General features: G+C 60.0%; 2 protein-coding genes across 5 annotated transcripts; both read left to right on the top strand.

Annotated features, from left to right (window-relative positions):
• The first annotated feature begins 29 nt into the window (after positions 1 to 29).
• DDX25 (DEAD-box helicase 25) lies at positions 30 to 6,434 on the top strand. Of its 4 annotated transcripts, XM_055819539.1 has the most exons (12): positions 69 to 83; positions 174 to 213; positions 632 to 676; positions 924 to 1,059; positions 1,177 to 1,269; positions 1,386 to 1,488; positions 2,197 to 2,311; positions 2,717 to 2,894; positions 3,298 to 3,535; positions 4,006 to 4,168; positions 4,305 to 4,493; positions 5,734 to 6,434. In XM_055819539.1, exons 5-12 carry the CDS (start codon positions 1,208 to 1,210, stop codon positions 5,793 to 5,795), a joined length of 1,110 nt encoding a protein of 369 aa, XP_055675514.1. In that variant the 5' UTR covers positions 69 to 83; positions 174 to 213; positions 632 to 676; positions 924 to 1,059; positions 1,177 to 1,207; the 3' UTR covers positions 5,796 to 6,434. The 4 variants fall into 4 exon arrangements, with proteins under 4 accessions (XP_055675511.1, XP_055675510.1, XP_055675513.1 ...); XM_055819536.1 differs by having other exon boundaries at positions 30 to 213; positions 635 to 676; XM_055819535.1 differs by having other exon boundaries at positions 30 to 213.
• A 1,101-nt stretch (positions 6,435 to 7,535) lies between these two features.
• VSIG10L2 (V-set and immunoglobulin domain containing 10 like 2) lies at positions 7,536 to 13,447 on the top strand. Its single transcript, XM_055819532.1, has 11 exons — positions 7,536 to 8,352; positions 9,630 to 9,914; positions 10,494 to 10,769; positions 10,932 to 11,198; positions 11,454 to 11,714; positions 11,798 to 12,088; positions 12,163 to 12,465; positions 12,766 to 12,888; positions 12,962 to 12,986; positions 13,077 to 13,195; positions 13,283 to 13,447. The coding sequence occupies exons 1-11, from the start codon at positions 7,845 to 7,847 to the stop codon at positions 13,366 to 13,368; spliced, it is 2,544 nt and encodes an 847-aa protein (XP_055675507.1). The 5' UTR covers positions 7,536 to 7,844; the 3' UTR covers positions 13,369 to 13,447.
• The last annotated feature ends 1,950 nt before the right edge of the window (positions 13,448 to 15,397 follow it).

Below are 15,397 nucleotides of genomic sequence, written 5' to 3'. Positions count from 1 at the left end.
CGCGCTGACGTCTCTCATGAATATTCATAAGGCGGGCAGGGGCCATGGCTGCGGCGCGGCACGGGGGTGGCTGGACGGGGCGGGTGGGCACCGGGCCGGGGCTCCCCCCGCTCCCCATCCCCGGGGCTTCGGCCCCGGCCCCGCCGCGTAACGGCCGCCTCTCGCCCCCGCAGCTCCCCGCGCCGCGCCGCCGGGACCCCTTCGACCGCCGGGGTAAGGCAGGGCCGGCCCCGCCGGAGGGAGCCCCGGGCCAGGGCCTGGGTCTGGCCTTGGCCTGGGCTTGGGCCTGTATCTCGAAATGGGGCTGGGGCTTGGCCTCGGAATGGGCCTGGGCCTGGGGCTCAGAATGGGCCTGGGGCTGGGGCTCGGCCTCGGAATGGGCCTGGGCCTGGGCCTGGGGCCTGAGGCCTGAGGCTGTGGCTCGGAATGGGCCTGGGCCTGGGGCCTGAGGCCTGAGGCTGTGGCTCGGAATGGGCCTGGGCCTGGGGCTGGGGCTCGGAATGGGCCTGGGGCTGGGGCTGGGGCCGGGGCCGGGGCCGTGGCTCGGAATGGGCCTGGGGCTGGGCCTGGGGCTCGGAATGGGCTTGGGCCTGGGGCTGGACTTGGGCCTCAGCCCCCACCTCTCCCTCAGCAGGCCACAGCGAGGAGAAGGAGGAGGATGAAGAGGAGGACAGAGGTGGGTCCCTGTGCCTTGCAGTGCAGCCCCCAGGGCCTTCCCCTGAAGCAGGTGGGGGAAACTGAGGCAGGCAGCGGGGTGCTGGGGGCTTTCTGCGGCAGCCCACCCTCCTTTCTCGCTACTTAGCCATGGATCTGAGCGGTGTCTGGTGTCTGTGAAGAGGGGATGGCTGGGGACCCCTGTGTTGACAGAAAGGGGTGAGACTTTTTATCAAAAACCGTTTTTTGAAATTTTCTGCCTTTCCCAGTGAACTTGGCGGAAACCTCCTTGCTGAACAAGCTCATCCGCACGTCCCTTGTGGAGTCCAGCCACCACGTGGAGATCCTGCAGCAGGACCCCAGCTCCCCGCTCTTCTCCGTCAAAACCTTTGAAAAGCTGCCCCTGTGAGTCGATGGCGGCCCCTGGCCCAGCAAAGCACGAGAGCCACTATCGTTCGTCAAACCGGCCCTTCTTGATGCCTTTTTTTCTTTCTTTTTTTTTTTTTTTTTTCCTTTTTACAGGAAGAAGGAGCTCTTGCAGGGGATTTACAACATGGGCTTCAACAGACCATCCAAAATCCAGGGGATGGCTCTGCCGATCATGCTGGCATACCCGTGAGTAGTCACGCCACGTGCGTGAGCCCCGGCTCCCTTGAGGCATACCTGGTGTTGGGACATGAACCTGGAGACACCCCACCCTTGTGCTCCACTAAGCAGCCTTTGCCTTGCAGGCCCCACAATCTGATTGCCCAGAGCCAGTCAGGGACAGGGAAAACAGCAGCTTTTGTCTTGGCGATGTTGAGCAGAATTAATGCCGCTGAGAAATACCCGCAGGTAACATAGGAAAGGGAAAGCTGATGCAGGAGGGGTTTGCCCAAGTCCTCAAGATGCTGTCTGGGGGCAGAGCTCTCGTTCTGTCCCCGTCTCTATGATTTTATCCACTGGAGGGGGACAATAAACCCCCCAGGTACTATTGCAGCAGCAGGCAGGACAGAAAGCGTGGTGCCAGCTGAAGGGAGGTACCTTTGCTTGCTAGCAGCAAATTAAACCAGGCTTTAGATATCCTGGAATTTAAATGTAGAAAAGCAACTGCAGAGAGTGCTGTTTGATTCCGGTGGCTTAAACCCCCCCACAAGCCCCAGTCACTTCTCTGTGTGCAGAATCAGCTTTGTGAGCTGGTTACTGCAATTAAACATCTCTCATTTCAGGTGTACAGGGTGATTTAACCAGTTGGCTTTAAAGTTGGGCGCAGAAACAAACTGCACTGTGCTTCAGGAGACAAATTTTCCCCCTAAAAATAGCTACAGCAGCTCCTTTCTGCCAGCATCCCTTGGAGCTGTACCGTGTTCCCAGCTCCCTGACCTCCAAATGTGACCGCCTACCCCATCCCTCTGCGCTTTCGAGGGAGTTTAGCAGCGTGGGATTTGCCTGTGCTCTTCTTTCTGTCCCTTTGACATACCCTGTTGTCTGCCCGGTGCATCCCACCCCTCGGCTTTTAAACGCAGCGTTTCTCATCTGACTGCTCTCTTGTCTCCCCCCAAGTGCCTCTGCTTGGCTCCCACCTATGAGCTGGCTCTGCAGATTGGGCGTGTGATCGAGACAATCGGGCGGTTTTGCATTGACACCAAGGTGACGTACGCTGTCCGGGGAAACCTAGGTGAGTCCAGTCCCGCCCAGCAGAGCTGCCGGCACTGTAACGGGAGCATGAAGTGAGTACAGGGATCCTCTCTTAGCGCCTTGAGCTGCCAGGAGCCGCGCAGACCCCCGTGACGGCCAATAACGTAACGTCTATATTCCCCTCTCCTGCTAAGGAGTCGTCTTCGTGATTGCTGGCTGCTCCCAGACTCCCCCCTTCCCACGTGGGGCTGGTTTCCACCCCCTGAGGCTGTAGGGAAGCATCAGCCCTCTTGCCATTTTAATCTCAAGCCCCACTTTGCCACATGGGCCCCCTCAAAGGCATCACTAGGCAGCCAGAATTTGAGACAGCCAAGGGAAAAAGGCGCTTGAGCAGCAGCAGGGTGGTGTGTTTGGAGGCAGTCGGATGCCATTTCCCCTCTTGCAGTTCGGCAGGGCACCGTGGTGCAGGAGCAGATTGTCATCGGGACACCGGGGACGATGCTGGATTGGTGTTTCAAGCAGAAGGTCATAGACATGAAGAAGATCGGCACGTTCGTGCTGGATGAAGCTGACATCATGATCGACACGCAGGGCCTCTCCTGTCAAAGCATTCGTATTCAGAGGTGAGTATCCCTGACGGGTGGTGTCCCACTTCCCTGTTTTTTTCCCCCGTTTGCTCAGCTTTGAGGGAATCGGTCACCAAAAGAGCTGAAGTGGCAGTGAAAAAGAGCATCTCTCTGATGGGAGGGGGCTTGCTGCTGTGGGAACCGGCTTCTGCCCATCAGCAGGCCCTGACCTGGTGTGTCCAGGGATCCAGCTTCCTGTGAAACTGCGTCCGTTAGACACGCAGGAAGACTTTTATCTCGCTTACCTTTCCTCTTGGGCTGTTACACCCCTTGGATTGGGTTCCCTTTCTGTTGGACACAAAGTCAGCTTAAATCGAGCTTTCTTTTTTTTGTTTCTAATGAGTACATCTGGGCACCGGGCTGCTCTCCTGGGATGACAAGTCCTTTTTCTCTGCTCCAGAGCTTTACCCAAGGGCTGCCAGATGCTGCTGTTCTCAGCCACCTTCAGGGATACCGTGCGGGCATTCGCCATGCAAATCGTCTCCAACCCCATCGTGATAAAGCTGCGCGAGGAGGAGCTCACCCTGAGCAACATCAGGCAGTACTTCTTCGTGTGCAGGGGCAGGGAGGAGAAGTACAGAGCCCTCTGCAACGTCTACGGCAGCATCACCATCGGCCAGGCTATGATCTTCTGCCAGGTAAAGCACCCCAGCCTGCCTGGGAAGATGGACGCGTTTGCAGTCAGTGATAATAGAAATGGTTTTATGGTATGGACACAGGGGGCTTCTTCCCAGACCCTCAATTCACGGAGCAGACCCCAGAGAGGGGTGGGGAACATGTCAGCATTTAAAGGGCAGCCTTGGGGCAAAGGCAGCCTTTAAAAGCATCTCTCCCACCAATTGCAACTGCCTTTGCCTGGCTTCCACAGTCACCAGTGCGTGGAAAACGCGCCGTTTCCTTGCCCTTTGCACTGCACCTCCTAACAAGAGGCTTCTTGCTCATCCGCATCGGTGTTGCCTTATTCTGAGGTGTTCCAGCACCAGGAGCTCCTGCAGAAGGAGCAGGGGACTTGAGTGGGGGGAAAAATCGGTGAAGGGTTGGCTGGGAGCGAGCGGCGCGACAGCAGAGCTGCTGCACCACCTCAGCCTGCCCCTCCCTGCGCATCCAGACGCGGAGGAGCGCGGACTGGCTGTCGAAGGAGATGAGCCAGGACGGGCACCAAGTGGCCATCCTGACAGCGGAGCTGACGGTAGCCCAGCGGGCCAGCGTCATCCAGCGCTTCCGTGACGGGAAGGAGAAGGTCCTCATCGCCACCAACGTCTGCGCCAGAGGTACCCCCAGAAAACCTGATGCTCCTCACCTTGCCGCGAGATGCGCCTCAGGGCCCCTGGCTCTCCGATGGCGGCGTGGGCTCGAGCCACGGGGTGAGGCGATCCCTTTCCACAGCCCCTTTCTCTCACTTTTCAGGGATCGACGTGCAGCAGGTCACCATCGTGGTGAACTTCAGCCTCCCCGTGAATCGGGAGAGGGAGCCGGATTTTGAGACCTACCTCCACCGCATCGGGCGAACGGGACGCTTTGGGAGGAGGGGCATCGCCTTCAGCATGGTGCAAAGCCAGAACGTGGGGCTCGTGCAGATGATAGAGGAGCATTTCCGTGAGTATCCGTGCCTATCCACCTTTCCAGGAGGCAGTTTCAGGACCCGTGATCCCCTTCCAGCTCGTTTCCCGTCTGCAGACAGACCTTGTTGGGGCTGCTTTTCGCCCCAGGGCTCAGCCCCCCGCGGTACAGGTGCCGCTTTCAGCCCCTCACCCTTCTAGGGTTGGTTGTTTGTTTTTTTTTTTCCCCCAGCAGCCAGATTTTTAGAGAAGCAGCCTCGGAGGTTGTGCGTGCCTTGCAAGGGATGTTACCAGTACCCAGGATGCTTTGGCACCATTTTTTTTTTTATTTTTTTTTTTTTTTTTTTTTTCTCCTTCTTTCAGACATTTTGCCTGCCTTTACCCTGCAAATCCTTGTCCCGGGGACCCGGTGCCCTGGCTTAGCTCAGCCCTGGCTGCAGGAGAGAAGCCAGCAGCTCAAGTCGCACAGGCCTTTCCCGAGGGAAATCAATTGTCACTTGTAAATGTCAAGAGGATTTTCACAGGGTTTGCAAGATGATGCGGCTGTGCTGGTGGCTTTTCAAATCCCTGTTTCCCCTGTGATTTTTAGGAAAAAAAAATGGTTATCAAAACCTTTTAGCGTGCAGAAAAGCACGTCCCTCCCTCAGTTTTGTCTTCAGAGTTGCTGAAAACTCTTGGCGGCCTTAAATTTAAACACCAAACGAGCGTGTGGCAGAGAAGACGTGAGCCACATCACCTGGCGGAGATTTTTGCCGAGCAGCAGGAGCACCGGATGCCTGCGATGAGCAGCCTGAGTAACCAGGAGCTGGATGAGTCTGGCCGCAGCCAGAATTAAGCCCGAGGAGCTCCCTGTGCTCTTTCCAGCGTATGGAATGGAGGGGATGAGCTCCCAGCGACCTGACTTCGGCTTTTTAACGCTGTGACGTTGTGATTCGAGGGCCGGGGCTGCCTGACCGAGATAACGCACCTTCCCCACCTCCCATCGCTTCCCAGGTGGGAGCAGGGAGCGGGAACATATCCCACCCGACTTGCTGCTGCTCCCTGGGGCGTCCCCTGCTCTCTTAGCAGCCTTGTCATGACGGCGGCCCTTCATCCAGTTTGCGCCGTGCTTTTTCCAAGTTTATTTGACTGTTGCTTGAATGCCAGAGTGGAAATACCGCAGCGGGCACCTCCGGGAGCCCTCCGGCTCGGGAACACCGGCTCGTGGGGCAGCGGGGGCTCGGTTTTCACCTGGGTGTGCTCAACACTGACAGTTGTTATTTTTTTCCTTTCTACAGAGACCAAGATCAAGCAGCTGGACCCAGACGACATGGATGAGCTCGAGAACCTGGAAAACTGAGTGAGGAGGGGGGATTTGTTCTCCCAGACCCCAGTTTTGGTTTGAAACAGAAGGAAAAGTTACTGGGAAAAATCTCCCCCTTCTCTTCTAACTTCCTAAAGCTGTTTGGTTTTCTTGTGATGTTTTAGAAGACGGGGGCGGGGGGGAACTCTCAGAGCTGTGGTTATTGTTCTTGGGTTTGTTCCTTGTTTATCTCCAAGGTTTTCGTGGCTTGAGCGGTCCCCTCAGGGGCTTCACACAGCGCAACGTTCCTCAAAAATGGGTCTGGGGGTGTTTGCAAAACAGGTGAACTCTGTTAACTGGCCCAAAAGATCGGCTGCTGCTCTCCAGTGGCAGCGGTGGGCCAGCAAAATCCTTGGAGAAAGCTTTAATAAGGAAAAAAAAAGTCAGGGGAAAGGAGTAAGGTATTAAACAATAACAGCAATGCAGTCACGCTAGATGGCAGCAGGAATCCGCCGCTGCCATCCCAAATCCCGTCGGGACCTGAAACTTGAGTTTTTTGGGGTCAGGATGGTGGCAGGGAGCGAGGCTGGACCTCTGTGGGCTGCCTGTCCCCAGCCCAGGGCTGCGTGTGTCCCCAGCGGGTTTATCCCGTGGCTGTCACCACATTCGTCTCGAATAAACCAGAATTATTTTGAAGTCCTAGGGTGTTGTTGCTCCGTTTTTTTGCCAAAATCCCTTAAAATTTATCACATATTTTACTTGCAGAAGGATTTTTATGAGGTCAGTGTTGACAAAGGTGGCGTTTGGCAGATGTGCCAGTGCCCCCCGGCTTCAGCTGTTTGAGTTTCTTCCCCAAACCGACCTGTATGGGCAGAAACGGGGCAGAAGCCGCGACCGGAGGCGCCTGGCAGCAGCTTGAGGGGGGAGCAAACCCTGGCCCTGCAACCCCCCCCCCCGGTGCCCAGCTTTAACCCATTTGGGGCACTTCAAGCCCAAAAAACCTCTTTGCAGGTCATCTCGCGTCTGTAATTTTTAACAAGCAATTAATTCTGATTAAGGAATCAGCAGGGAGGCGGGGGGGGGGGCAGGTGGCGAGTGAGAGATGGCAGGAAATTTTCTGCTGTTTGCTTTGGCTGTGCCATGCGGTAGTGGGACTCCGCCGGGCATTGCCGGATCCCCCCCGGCGCGCCGGCTGGAACAAGGCAGGCTTTAACGCCTCCCCCCACAGCACCTGGGCCTCATCCTGCGCTGGTGCCCTGGGCCAGAAATTTTTTATATTCTTTATATTTGGGAATCTCTTTCCCCCCCCCCCCCCCCCCCCCCCCCCTCCTGTGTTATCAGCGCTCCAAACTGCTTCCCTGCCCTGGGGCCAGGGTATGAACATCATCTTCCCCAGGAAAGATGCTAGCCCACAAAAAAAAAATAATGTGGGGTAATTTCGTGCGAGTGCTTTATTTCGAGGGGAATTTCAGTTGTGGGGCTGTGTCCTGCCACCTCCCCAGCTTGGTTTGCTCTGGCTGCTGCCCTTCCTTGGTGGATACTGGCTTTGGGGATGGGACACTGTGGGTTCCTGTGTCCCCTGCACACCAAAATCCTCCCCCCGGGGTACCTCAGCCCCCCCAGGGATTGCATTACAGCGTTGCTGCCCCCCATGAATGTTTGATGGGCCGGGGCGCGGTGGAGAGCCAGGAGATGAAATATCAAACCCCGCTCGCCGCCGAGCGCCCGGCTTCCCCCGGCTCCAAACCCCTGTGTTTTCGATCAGCCCGGGGGGGGCGGGCAGCATATTTCCCCTTCTTTTCACAAAAAAAAAAAAAAATTGCTGGGAGCAGGGGGGAACACTCGGGAATAAATTGCCCCCGTGGAGGGAAGGAGGTGACGCTGCTCTTCCTGCGATGAGCGGGCCTGTCCTCAGCCCTGAGATTGCAGGGGCCGTGGCGAGCAGCAGGGTTGGGTTCGCCCCAACGCGAAGGCAGGTTTATAAATAATTAATGGTTAATCAGGGCCGGGCCTAATTACCCAGCGGTAACCGGAGAGGAGGGCTGGAGGGAGAGCGCAGCCCTGCTTCGGCACTCTGCCGCGGGGCTGCGTGCCGGACATGGCGCCATGGAGCGGGGCTGGGCGCCGCCGCGTTGGAGGGGGCCCTGGATCCTCTGCCTGCTGCCGGCGCTGGCGGGGGGTGAGCACAGACCTGACCCCCCAAAAACACCCCTCAGCGTGGAGCCAGCAGAGACCCGACCAACTCGCGGCACCTCTCGGCCAGGTCAGCTGCTGGCGGCCAGCGAGGCGGCTTACGAGGAGCGGACGGTGACGGGGGTGCGGGGCCGGGTGGTGGAGCTGAGCTGCGGGCCGGCGGCATCGGCACCGCCAGCCGTGGTCTTCTGGAGCTTCACGGGGGCCTCGGGGCCACCGCGGGCCGTGGCGGTGGGCTCGGGCCAGGAGGTGGTGGTGGCCCCCGGCACGGGGACGCTGGGCCGGGTGACCCTGCGCAACGGGACGCTGGAGCTGCGGGAGCTGCGGGCGGCCGCCCAGGGCCGGTTCCTCTGCCAGGGGCTCTTCCCGGAGTGGGGGCAGCTCCGCGTGGGCTACGCCGCCGTCCTGCTGCGCGTCCTGGGTAAGCACCCGGCCACCGCGGTCCCCTGCCTTGCAGCGAAGCATCCCCTCGCCCACTAGCCACTGGAGTCTGCCACTGGCCAATCGAGGGCCCCACTAGTCAACAAAGCACACCAGGAGCCAGGGCAGAGTCCCACTAGCCAACATTGTTGGCTAGTGGGGCACTAAGGGCTCTATCAGTCAATGGAGCATGCCACTAGCCAATGTAGAGCCCCACTAGCCAACAAAGGGCTCTATCAGTCAATGGAGCATGCCACTAGCCAATGTAGAGCCCCACTAGCCAACAAAGGGCTCTATCAGTCAATGGAGCATGCCACTAGCCAATGTAGAGCCCCACTAGCCAACAAAGGGCTCTATCAGTCAATGGAGCATGCCACTAGCCAATGTAGAGCCCCACTAGCCAACAAAGGGCTCTATCAGTCAATGGAGCATGCCACTAGCCACTGTAGAGCCCCACTAGCCAACAAAGTGCTCTATCAGTCAATGGAGCATGCCACTAGCCAATGTAGAGCCCCACTAGCCAACAAAGGGCTCTACAAATCAATGGAGCATGCCACTAGCCAATGCAGAGCCCCACTAGCCAACAAAGGGCTCTATCAGTCAATGGAGCATGCCACTAGCCAATGTAGAGCCCCACTAGCCAACAAAGGGCTCTACAAATCAATGGAGCATGCCACTAGCCAACACAGAGCCCCACTAGCCAACATAGTGCTCCACTAGCCAGTAAAGGGCTCTACAAATCAATGGAGCATGCCACTAGCCAATGTAGAGCCCCACTAGCCCACATGGTGCCTACTAGCCAACAAAGCACCCTGCTTGCCAGCGTAGCACACCCCCGCTAGGCCACATAGTGCCCCATGAGCCGAAGTAGCTCATCACTAGCCAACCGAGCGCGCAGCAGGCCATGAGGTGCCCCACCAGCCAGCAAAGCAGCTCGCTAGCCAACACAGCACACCGCTAGCCAACACAGCACCCCCGTAGTCATCCCCATCTCCTTGTCCTGGCTAATCTAGCATCCCACCAACCCCTAACTGGTCCCACTAGCCCATGCCTGGCTGCCCCAGCTAGCCCCCATGCCCACAGCCAGGATACCCCACCACTAGTCCGCACACATTTCCATTAGCCACCCCACTAGCCACTACAGCACCTCACTAGCCACTAAATCTTCTGGGCTGGAAAGACCCCCCCTGGGTGGGGTGGGCGGGATCTGGGGCTCCCAGCAGGAGCGGCGCAAGGGGCTGGTGTCGTTGGGGGCCGCTCACAGCTCGGTGCCCCCAGTGCCCGTCTCCAAGCCCTTCGTGCGGCCGACGGCAGCGGCGGCGGCAGAGGGGACAGCGGTGGCCCTGACGTGCGCCGTGCGGGAGGGGACGGAGCCGCTGAGCTTCTCCTGGCAGCACCGCGAGCCCCGGGGGGGTCCCTCAGCATCCCCCGCGGGGCTGGGGGGCTCTGGGGCAGAGCTGCACCTGACGCCCGCCAACCGCAGCCACGCCGGCTGGTACGCCTGCACCGTACGCAACGCGGTCAACAACCACACCAGCGAGCCCGTCTACCTGGACATCGTCTGTGAGTGCCCTGGGGCTCGGCCCTGCCTTCCCGGGGGGCGGCCCCACACTGGGGGCCTCAGGTACCATCTGTGGAGACATCCTCAGGGCTGCAGATGCCACCGTGGCCAGTCCGGGGCCACCAAGCGCCTTGCAACCATGGCACGTTCATAACTACCATGGTGCATCCACCCTGGCACCGTGATGCCTACCATGACAACGTCCACAGCCACCACGTGCCGTGCCACCAAGGTGTGTCTGTGGCCACCGTGCACTGTGGCCCACCCGTAGCCACCAAGCACTATGCCACTAGGATGCGTCCATGGCCACCATGCCACCAAAGCATGGCCACAGCCACCACGCACCTTGCTACCAATGGTGCCGCCGTGGCCACTGTGCCGCTATGGCGTGTCCGTGGCCACCACGCACCACGGCACATCCATGGCCACCATCCATCGTGGCGTGTTCGCGCCTGCCATGGTGCGCCCTTTCTAAGGAGGCTTCACAGCCTGGTTTCCCACCAGCAAGCAGATGCCCCGGGCAGGGCTGTGTCCCCTCGGTGGGGATGTCCCTGTGGCTAAAGGACCCCATGTCACCGCAGACGGCCCCGACGAGCCGGCCATCAGCGTGGAGCCCTTCTCCCCTGAACAGGGGGGCTTCTCAGCAGGAGAGCGGGAGGACGTGGTGCTGAGCTGCCTGGCTCCCTCCAACCCCCCCAGCCGCTACATCTGGCTCCACAACGGTTCCCAGGTCCACACCGGCCAGACCTACGTCATCGCTGCCATCGCCCGCGCCCAGGCGGGCACCTACACCTGCCTGGCCGAGAACACCCATCTCCAAACCCGAACCCAGGCCACCATCGTCCTCACCGTCTACTGTAAGTAACCCCAGGGGGAGGGTGGCCCGGCAGGTCCCCCCAGCGCGAGATGGACCAACGTGGCTCCTTGGTGAGGATGTGGGTGTGAGGGGCGACTTGGGGTGGGACATGGGTCGAGATGGGGGACCCCCATCCTACCCCAGTGCTGACGGTCCCCTGCAGATCCGCCAGCCGGGACCCCCAGCTGCTCTGCCCTGGCCACCAGTGACCAGCGGGACGTGGCCCTGCGGTGCCGCTGGCTGGGGGGCTTCCCCCCGGCACGGCTGCGCTGGGTGGGCCCCCAGGAGGAGGACGAGGGGGTGATGGGGATGAGTTTCTCCATGGCCACCAGCATCCAGTCAGGGGCAGCCACCAGGAACAGCAGCTCCTTCTCCTGCCTGGCCTCCCACCCGGCACTGCCACAGGGGGCTGCCTGCGGGACCACCCTGTGTGAGTGACGACGGGTCCCTGCGTGTGTCCCCCACCAAAAACCCCCTTCCCACCCCCCACCCCCCGAGCACAGCCGAGCCGCGGTGACCCCCGTGCCACGGCCACTCCAAGGTGACGCTGCCTTTGCTCCAAAACGGGCAGCCCCATAGCCCAGCTGGGGCGCAAAGCCCCCCCATGCCCTCGGGTCTCCTGTTTGGGGGGGGCTGTTCAGTACAGCACCCCAGCACCCCACCCCGACGCCGCTCCATCCCGCAGGGGTCCCGGCCGGCGGCCCTTCCTGTGCAGCGGCGGCCACCAAGGGTGACGAGTTCGTGATGCTGCGGTGCCAGTGGGAGGGGGGGACGCCACCCGTCACCCTGCACTGGCGGGACCCTGGGGGCCGAGCCCTGGGTGACCCCGCGCCCTCCACCACCGTCCTGGTGCTGAGCGCTGACGGCAGCCTGGGGGGCCGGGATTTCATCTGCGCTGCCGCCCACCCGCTGCGGGCCACCGGCACCGAGTGCCGCCTGCGGCTGGGTAAGCCGCGTCCGTGCCCCGGTGCCCTCACGGGGAGGTTGCGCATCCCCGTCACCCCCGTCCCCCCCATTCTCACCGAGCAGAAGCCCCCCGGCTGGAGGCGGAGAGGCGCGAGGTGGCGGTGCTGGAGGGCGGCGAGGCGCGGTTGGCGTGCCGGCGGCGCGGCGGTGGTCTCGGTGCCACCATGGCTTGGTACGACCCTGAGGAGCGGGAGGTGACGCCGGGGCTGGCCAAGTACCACCTGGAGCGGGGAGAAGAGTGGGTCAACCTCACTGTCCAGGACGTCGAGTGGCCAGCAGACGGTGGGATCTACCGCTGTGCCGCAGCCAACGCCGTGGGCACCGCCAGCCTCCCCGTCCGCCTCCGTGTGGACCGTGAGTCCCGGGAGGGGTGGGGGGGTGCCGGGGCGGGGGTTACCCCCCTCCTGCTGGGCACCGTCTCGCCACAGGGTACCCGGCCCCCCCCAACGTCACCATCAGCAAGCTGCGGTACCTGCGGGCTCGCACCGAGGTGCGGCTGGAGTGGCGGACGCAGGGCACCGGCAACCTCACCGGCTTCGTGGTGCAGCGGCGCCAGGCCAGGAGACCCCGCCGGCGGGTGCCCGGCCCCTGGGAAACGGCCGCCGGTGACATCGAGCCCCACTCCCGCAACCGGCGCCTGGGGGGGCTGGACCCGGCGGTGGTTTACGCTTTCCGCATCCTGGCCGTCAACCACCGGACAGCCGGGCACCCCTCGGAGGTGCAGACGCCAGGTGAAGTGGGCAGGGGACGCTGCTCCGTGTGGGCAGAGCAGGGTTTGAGTGGAGAAGGGCGACGTTTGCACCCCGGTGGAGCCGAGGAGCCAGGTGCGAGCAGCCATCAGTAGGTTTCAGAGTGAACAGGCACAGGCTCCCACCTTCCTCTACCTTTCTGGGCTCTGCCAGGCCTTGCGCCGGGGAGCCTGCGGCCTGCCGTGCTCTCTCCTCTCCCTCGGCACAGCTCGCACACGGGCGCCTCGTTACCCTAATTACCCCCAGGGAGGGCCGGGCTGACCAGCAGTCACTCTCTTCCAGCCGAGCCCCCCTTCGAGGCCTACCCAGCAGTGACAGGGGCAGCAGTGGCAGGGATGCTGGTGGCCACCGCCACATCGTTCCTGGCCGTGCGCTGCATCGCCCGCCACCGGGACACCCTCCCACGTGAGTGCCAGGGGCAGGGGGGTCCCGTGGGACTCCAGACACCCACATCTCACACCCCTCTGTCCGTCCCCAGGGCTGCACGACCTGCTCTTCCACACGTGAGTACCAAAGCCCCTTGCCCCATTGCTCTGGCACCCCCAGGTGCTGGAGGGGGTTAGACCCCCCGTGTCCGTCCCCCACCCGCCCAGGGCCAGTCCCGGGGCCCAGGAGCCGGTGGGCGCGCCGGAGGACGCCGAAACAGCCGCAAGCAGAGAGGATGGAGCAGCACCAGCACCAGGAGACCTGTCAGCCCCTGGCACAGCAGCAGGTAACGGCACCTACGGGGCAAGCCAAGGGCTGAGCCACCTGCCCCGATGACCCAGCACCCACCTGGTGTCACTGGGGGCTCTCCCAGACCTTGCAGAGCCACTGTCAGCACCGCCGGACCCCACTGATGACCCACCGGTTAATGTCACCATCACCGAGACCGCGACACCATGACCGCTCCCCCCACTGGTCCCCTTTATATCCCTTTCCTCCGCTTGTTCCGCGCCACGGGACAGCAGCGCCTGCCTGTGCCGCATCCCTTCGCGTTAATAAAGCCGGGAATGGCCGGATGCGTCTTGGCTCCTGCGACACTGCTGGAGTCATAACTCAGCAGCTGGAAAAATATCCATGATCCAGACCCAGCCCAAAATTTCAGGGCTGCTGGCAAAGGGGTTTTACTTCTTTATAATATTTTAGAAGATGTATGATTTTCCCCAGGGTGTAGCTGGCTTGGGGAAGGGGAAGGGAAAGCTTTCCTAATCTTGAGAAGTAGGGAGCGCTGGTGAAATTGTGCTACAGGCCAGGTGGTAAAAAAGACGGGAGGCTCTGCCAGAAACCTCGCCCCAGGTTTTTCCCATTTTTGGGTCAGCTGGCTATAAAAAGCAGCGCAGCCCAAGCACAGGGATGGGCCTGCCAGCACCCAGTGAAAGTCCCTCCAGCTCAGCCTTGAGACTTCAGTTACTTCTGGAGGGAAAAGAAATATTTAGGCTTAAAAAAACCATATTTTCTAACCAATGGGAGAAAAAAAAAAAAAAAAAGCCTCAAGGGCCAAAGCTCCGCTCTCAGCCTAAGGGTTGCGTCGGCTGCAGTCACGGATGCCCATTTGGGACCTTGGCAAATTCCATGTGGTACAAAGACAGGCAGAAAGCTTGGGTGGTGTGGGGGAGGGGTCCTCATCTTCACCCCAAACTCCCCATTTTCAGGCCAAAGCGCAGGATGTTAAAAACAGTGATTAGTGAGGGGTTTTCCTCATGTCCGTGCAAGCACGGAGGTAGGCAGGGTCCAAGGAAAGGCTCAAGTTGTCCCTGGCTTTCCCTGCCCCTCATCTGGTGTGTGAGATACATGAGAGCGTCTCTGACCATTTTCTCCTGGATTTGGTTAATAAATATCAACTGGTAAGAGCCAACCTCACTTCAGGGAGTATCAATCCCCACTCCTTCCACAAAGCAGCAGCACCTTCTTTATCAAACCACCCCAAAAAATAAAACACCCTACCCCAAACCCTGCAAAACCGACATCGCTTCCAAATACCCAACATTTTCAAAGGAATATTACAGCGTCTCAGGAAAATATAGTGTCTTTATACGACGCAACTATGATAAAGGGGAGCACATGCAGGGTCTGATTGAAACGAGGTTGTTTAAAAATGTGGTTAAATCTCGAGTGTTTGGGGAAAACAGAGCAGCCAGAGGCAAACCCAACCACTCGCCTGCCAATCTCCGTGGGAAAGCGGGGAAAAGTCTCGCAGCCGGTCTTGGCAAAGGAAAAATCCAGCGAGGAGAAAGCCACTCTGTGAGGCGTGGACAGAGAAGGTCGGGTTTAGGCGAGGAGGAGAGAAATGAAGAGGGAGGAGCAGGGTTTTGCAGCGGCTTCAGGGTAGGTGGCAGTCGAAGCCCGTGGGTTTCACGGCATGAGGTCCAGCGTGCCAGCACAGGCTTTGCAGCGAGCTTCAGAATTAGGCAGCTCTGGCCGGGAGAATGCACAACCCTAAAAAAAGAAAGGCGAAAAAATTAATGTATTTATAAATAAGCCAATCAAAGGGGGGGAAAAAAAAAAAGCCCACCACCCCAACACTTAGAACAGCCCACAAAGAGATGCTGTGCCCAAAGCAGATTGCCGGTTCCCCCCTCGAGCAGAAATCGCCCCCCAAACCCCCGCTGCTCGCGAAGCGGCTCGCTGCACCTGTAGCGCCTTTGCTCCCCGAGGGGTTTGCAGCAGTTCCAGCCAGGCCCGCATCGCTTCCTCCCTTCCCAGCCCCGCGGCCGGCGCCGGCTAGAAAAATACTCGCTCCATGAAAAGGTGGCTGCACATGTGTCGCCTCGGGGCAGCCGTAATTGTAGTTTATGCGTCTCATTTCTGGGGTTATGCGCTCTTGATTTTTTTTGGGGGGGGATGGAGTGCTTTACAAGCACCGGTTTGTTTTATTTACTCCGATTAAATTTGGAAAGGAAAAAAAAAAACCCCACCAAACCCAAACCCACCC

Source organism: Falco peregrinus, chromosome 15 (genome assembly GCF_023634155.1).
Source record: "Falco peregrinus isolate bFalPer1 chromosome 15, bFalPer1.pri, whole genome shotgun sequence".
NCBI classification, from domain to species: Eukaryota; Metazoa; Chordata; class Aves; order Falconiformes; family Falconidae; genus Falco; species Falco peregrinus.
The sequence above is the reverse complement of the archived record's forward strand: the minus strand, read 5'-3'. Positions and strand labels throughout refer to the sequence as shown.

Excerpts from the sequence above, each read along its gene's own strand:
- DDX25 (XM_055819535.1), top strand. The coding sequence starts at position 45 with ATGGCTGCGGCGCGGCACGGGGGTGGCTGGACGGGGCGGGTGGGCACC. Across the intron at positions 1,489-2,196 it reads CCGCTGAGAAATACCCGCAG|TGCCTCTGCTTGGCTCCCAC; the intron begins GTAACATAGGAA and ends TCTCCCCCCAAG. Across the intron at positions 4,169-4,304 it reads CACCAACGTCTGCGCCAGAG|GGATCGACGTGCAGCAGGTC; the intron begins GTACCCCCAGAA and ends CTCACTTTTCAG.
- VSIG10L2 (XM_055819532.1), top strand. The coding sequence starts at position 7,845 with ATGGAGCGGGGCTGGGCGCCGCCGCGTTGGAGGGGGCCCTGGATCCTC. Across the intron at positions 12,466-12,765 it reads CTCGGAGGTGCAGACGCCAG|CCGAGCCCCCCTTCGAGGCC; the intron begins GTGAAGTGGGCA and ends ACTCTCTTCCAG. Across the intron at positions 12,889-12,961 it reads CCACCGGGACACCCTCCCAC|GGCTGCACGACCTGCTCTTC; the intron begins GTGAGTGCCAGG and ends GTCCGTCCCCAG.